This window comes from Cynara cardunculus (assembly GCF_001531365.2).
Source record: "Cynara cardunculus var. scolymus isolate 2C chromosome LG 9, CcrdV1, whole genome shotgun sequence".
Classification (NCBI taxonomy): Eukaryota; Viridiplantae; Streptophyta; class Magnoliopsida; order Asterales; family Asteraceae; genus Cynara; species Cynara cardunculus.
In genome coordinates, this window is record NC_037536.1 from 15,954,977 (window position 1) to 15,960,582 (window position 5,606).

General features: G+C 38.0%; 1 protein-coding gene across 1 annotated transcript; it reads right to left on the reverse strand.

Moving 5' to 3' along the window:
* Positions 1 to 4,175, reverse strand: LOC112517847 (LRR receptor-like serine/threonine-protein kinase RCH1). Its single transcript, XM_025125216.1, has 2 exons — positions 1,292 to 4,175; positions 1 to 563 (listed from the first exon to the last, which is right to left on the reverse strand). Exons 1-2 carry the CDS (start codon positions 4,173 to 4,175, stop codon positions 70 to 72), a joined length of 3,378 nt encoding a protein of 1,125 aa, XP_024980984.1. The 3' UTR covers positions 1 to 69.
* Positions 4,176 to 5,606: the final 1,431 nt, after the last annotated feature.

Below are 5,606 nucleotides of genomic sequence, written 5' to 3' on the forward strand. Positions count from 1 at the left end.
AACTGAACTAGAAGCTAGAGAAACTCTCTAATTCAACAGATCTACAATCAATCTCTAAAACCTCTAAACCTAAACTCCATCTTTTTCGGCATTCGCCGAAGACGAGTACAACAGCGATGAAGCATCAAAGCTCGAGTTATTGCTTTCAATGTACAAGCACTTCATTGCATCCGTGGACGGGCCTTCACACGCCTTTCGGTTTTCTTCTCCTTTAAGAATCATCGTGGTCTCGGCTTTCGAACCCTCCTCACGATCGTGCCTAATTTCCGTCAACATTGCTTCCACGTCTTTCATGGACGGTCGATCGTCCGGGGACGGGGCAACACAGAGCAAAGCCACACCGAGCGTTTGCATCATCTCCTCAAGCTCGGGGTCGGGCCGAGCCCGTAGGCACGAGTCCAGCACTTCGACCGCACCTCGTTTCTGTCGAACCCAGTCCACGATGTGCAGCCCGTCTTCGATGGTCGGGTCGATCGGCTGCTTCCCGGTCAAGACTTCGAGCATCACGACACCAAAGCTGTATACGTCGCTCTTTTCCGTTACTTTCATCATGTACCCAATCTCTGCATATTGTGACAATTTTCAGTTACGTTGCAACAGCTACAACAAACGCTGCTTTATAACACGCCAAAAATGTCTAAGCGGCTATTTAGCTGGTTTTCCATTAAGCCAAATAAAGTTATCTGTATGGACTAATTTGTCTATATAGATTGGAAAGGTTTTTGTTTGGAAAGAGTTTTTCATATATGAAAGGAGCGTCTTCTCTAACCGAGAGGGGCAGATTTGGAAAAAAAAAACATGGCTTTCTGCATAAAGCTCTCCATGAAGCTTATGGGAGAGGTCACATTCTATATCATTAAGTCACTGCCGAACAATCATGTATAGTTGACTGAATAAGCTGTGAGTTTCATTAAACTCATTAAACTGCTAACAAACAAACCCTAAATGTACCAACAGACTGTTTTATAAAACTTAAGTTCATATGACCAAACAGTTTTGTGTCTTATATAAACGTGTTACAATAGGATGTTAGTACGTATTTGTAAGATACCTTTTCAAATAATGTCGTGTAAAAAGATAAATAAGACGTTTTATTTCAAAATTGACCTAAAATCATATCAACTTATTGTAACATATTATATAAGACAAACAGTTGTTTAGTTCAATTATGCAATCTGTTAGGACATTTAGACATCTTTGGCGTCTTGTAAAACCAATATTGTTGGAAATTAACTAAAATGAAGTTTTTTAGCGATAAAGAATCGACAAATTTGAACATAATAGAACGAACCTGGAGCGATGTAACCAAAAGAACCCGCGACGGTGCTTGAAGATCGAGCAAAATCTCTATCGTCAACGAGTTTTGCGAGGCCGAAATCTGCTATATAAGGTTCGAAATCTAGGCCAATGAGGATGTTGTTCGCCTTAATATCCCTATGAACGATCGGAGGAACACAATCGTGGTGTAAATAAGCCAATCCTTGAGCCGAACCCAAGATTATCTGATACCGTAAGTTCCATTCCAAGCAGCAGCCACTGTTTTCATGAAGAACAGCGCCCAAACTCCCATTCGGCATGTAATCATACATAAGCAGCCTCGTGTTTCGATTCCAGCAACAACCCAAGAACCGGACTATGTTCTTGTGACGAATCAAGCCGAGGGTTTTGACCTCGGTCGAAAAAGAATCGCGAACCACACTCGAGGCTGCATGATGATCATTTCGACAGTAAGCTGTTGCCGTTGTCGTCGGCCACAGTTTCTTGACAGCAATCACTTCACCATGGTCAAGATTTGCACGATAAACGACACCCGAACAGCCCTTTCCGATCACATTGGTCTCAACTAAACATCTCAAGATTTGATCGATTGTAAAACTAAGCTTCTGAAATGGCGTAAATTTCCAGTTTGATGAACTCCAACCACCCGTTTCAGAATCGGTATCTTGGGACTTCGATTTCGGAACTCGATAAACGGCTATCACCCCAAGAACGACCAATGCCACAGCTGCAATAGCTAATAAAGCGATAGCAACTTTGAGTTTCTTCGACTGCCGAATACCCCTTTTGTCAGCAATTCCGGTTCCACCGCTTTGGCCAATGAAACAAGATTTATGTCCCAAAGGGCACAACCCTTCATTTCCATCAAATTCTTGGGCCGATAACAAATGGAAAAGCTTGGTGTTGGGGAGAAAACCCGTAAAATTGTTGTAAGAAACATTCAAGGAGACAAGATTCACGAGCCCAGAAAGAGCCATCAAGTCTCCTTCAAGCATATTGTGCGAAAGATCTAGAGCAGAAAGCTTGTTTAAAGACGATATTTCCGATGGAATTGTTCCATTTAAGAAATTCCAACTCAAATTTAATGCGATATCTAACGAAACCAAACTGAAAAGCTCCACCGGAATGTTACCAGATAACCTGTTACCGCCAAGATCGAGAAACTGGAGATTGGAACATCGACCAAGAGTTGTCGGGATCGATCCAGAAAAGAAATTTCTATTGATTACAAGTCTATTGATGAAAGCCAACTGCCCAAAACTCTCGGGAATCTGACCGACAAACCGATTGTTGGAAATATCTAATGCTTGAAGGTTGGTTAATGAAGCTAGTGAGCTAGGTAAAGTGCCAGAAAGGGTGTTATTACTAAGATTCAGCATTTGAAGACGTGTGCAGTTTCCAATTTCATCCGGGATTTCCCCGGTGAGATCGTTATCAGAAACATCAAGAAAATCAATATTCTCAAGAAACCCGATTTCTTTTGGAATCTGCCCGCTGATCTTGTTGTTTACTAGCCTAAGTCTAATTAGTGAGCTGCAATTCCCTATGGAAGACGGGATTGAGCCAGAAATATCGTTTGAGATCAATAAAAGCTTCGTTAGATTCTTCAGATCAAATAAACCAGACGGTAAGCTACCAGAAAGAAAGTTATGAGACAAATCTAGAGACTGAAGGCTCACCAAACCTGCCATTGTTGAAGGTATAATTCCTTCGAGTTTGTTCTGCCAAGCGAAGAACACTGATAACTCAGATAACATCCCTAACTCCAGTGGGATCGAACCCATTAAACCATTTCTATCGAGCTGCAGCTGTATGAGATGGGTACAGTTTGCAAGAACGGGTGGAATCGAGCCTGAAAGATTGTTGTTACTCAGCATCAACTCTTCTAGATTGACCAGATTGCCAAGTGACCAAGGAATGCCACCAGAAAAGAAGTTCAAAGATAGATCAATGGTTTTCAAACTTCTACAGTTCCCGATTTCTGGAGGTATCGGTCCGAAAAGATTGTTTTGCCATAATAACATCTTTTCTAACTTGTGAAGATTCCCGAATTCAGATGGAAGTGAGCCAGAAAGACCATTTTCGTATAGATATAAATCAACAAGCTCAGAACAGTTGCCGAGTTCTTGTGGGATGATTCCTGAAAGCTGTGTCGTGTAAACCGAAAAGGTTCGAAGCTTGGTTAGACTACCTAAAGATCTAGGAATCGAACCCGAAATCTTGGTGGCAGCAAGACCCAGAATTTCGAGATTTTGACAGTTACCCAATGTACTAGGAATCATTCCAGAAATCTCTTTGTTTCCTCCAGCTCTAATAACTTCTAACATCTGAAGATTTCCTAGCTCAACTGGAAGCTCTCCAGTTAAGTAATTATCAAACAAAACAAGATTCTTCAAGCTTGAACAATTACCAATTTGTTGTGGGATTGTTCCAGTAAGTTGATTGGAGTTCAATGTTAAATCTTGAAGGTTCAAAAGCTTACCGATTGAAGTTGGAATACTCCCAATAAGGCTGTTAGAACTTACATCAAACACCTGGAGTGCATTACATTCTCCAATCTCATCTGGGATCTTTCCAGTCAAATTAGCACCTGAAATTACAAGAGTTTCAAGAAATCTAAACGATGAAAGATTGGAAGGAAAAGGAAGAGCTAATTCGATAGACTGGATATTGATTTGGGTAACATGTTTTTGTGAAGAACAAGTGATGTAAGACCAATCACAAGGGTTTTCATCAGATGGGTTCCAGTTTGAAAAAGAAGAATGTGGTGAAATTGGTGATGGCGAATGAAGCCATGAAAGCAAAACAACAGCTTCATCGTTTGAAGCATCAACAACAAAAACAACAATTGATAGAAGCAAGAAGAGATAATAGTGGTAATGCCTTAACATCGGCATTTGCAAATTCGTCACTTCCCAGATTAAACTTCTGGGTTTTGTTGCATCGATGTGTTTCTTCACTTTCTCCCTCTAAAACTAACGCTTTAAACTCGTATTCGTTAATTAGACAAATAAAAATTGCTTTGGAGGAAAGCAAGAAAAGGAGAGACAGAGAAATTGGGAACAGTAACCAAAGATTAATTAAAAAACCCTATTCGTTTTCTTATAAGAGATAGATACATAGCAATCTCTGTTAATCATAACAACCATTTCACATTTACCTCCATTATCGTCTTCTACCTCGGGGTTCTGCAAATTAATTTCTTGATTTGTGGGTCTCTTTTTTTGTTTTCGATTTAACAATTGGAGACGGAAAGAGGCGGGTGTGGATGGAACAAGTGAAAGAAGCATAACGTACAAGTGATTGACCTCCATCTCCATTGTTAGGGTTTTATGGGGAACGATGAGATCATGTGCGAGAGTATAGTGGGTTTTGCTTGGTTTTCTTCAATGGCGATTTGTTTATATGAATATATATGTGTAGTGATGATGAGTGTGGTGGTTTGGCTCAAAAGTTCAACGTTTCTCTCTGTGTTTATGGTGTTGATAGTTGCGCCATTTTTGAATTGAAAAAGAAGGTCCAGTTAAGGATAGATTCCTCGCCGTAACATGCTCCGTTTATCCTTTAACGGCAAAAGTTTGACATTTTTATATTTTGTTCAATTTAAAAAAAAAATAGAGAATGTAACTTTAAAAAATTTAAATTTTCTATTTTTTAAATTATAATATTGATTATAATATTAAAATATTTTATTTATTTTTGTAAAATATATTTTTTTCTAATAATTTGATTTTAAAAGCTCTTATTGTTGAGAATATATTATAAATTATTTCTCTCTTGTTGTTAAAAAATCCTTGTATTTTTTTGAATGAATAAATTTTTATAGGGTAAATTGCATGAAAAAATAACAATCTTTAACTTGATTTCTATTTTAGGTAATGTACTTTTAGAATTTTCATTTTAATACCTAAGATGTAAAGTTTTAAACATTTAAGTATCCGGGTTAACCGGTTACCATGCTGATGTGACGAGTGATGTGGTATCTGGTTAAGACTTCAGCAAAAAATATTGAGTTGGATACCACATCACTCGGCACATCAACATGGTAATTGGTTAAAGTTTCAACCGGTTATCCATGTACTTACATGTTTAAAATTTTACATTTTAGGTACCAAAATGAAAGTTTTGAAAGTACATTATCTAAAGTGAGAATCAAGTTAAAATACGTTATTTTTTCATGTTATTTGTCCATCTTTATATATAAAAAAATGAAAGGAAATATATTATTTTTGTTAGCCATTATTTATTTTTCATATTCATAATGTGGATCAAAAAATTAGAGAAAATATGGTGAAAAATATTATGAATTAATTATAGATATCATATGT

Coding starts and splice junctions, on each gene's coding strand:
- LOC112517847 (XM_025125216.1), bottom strand. CDS start 4,175: ATGCCGATGTTAAGGCATTACCACTATTATCTCTTCTTGCTTCTATCA. Junction 564..1,291: donor TTTTGGTTACATCGCTCCAG/GTTCGTTCTATT, acceptor CACAATATGCAG/AGATTGGGTACATGATGAAA.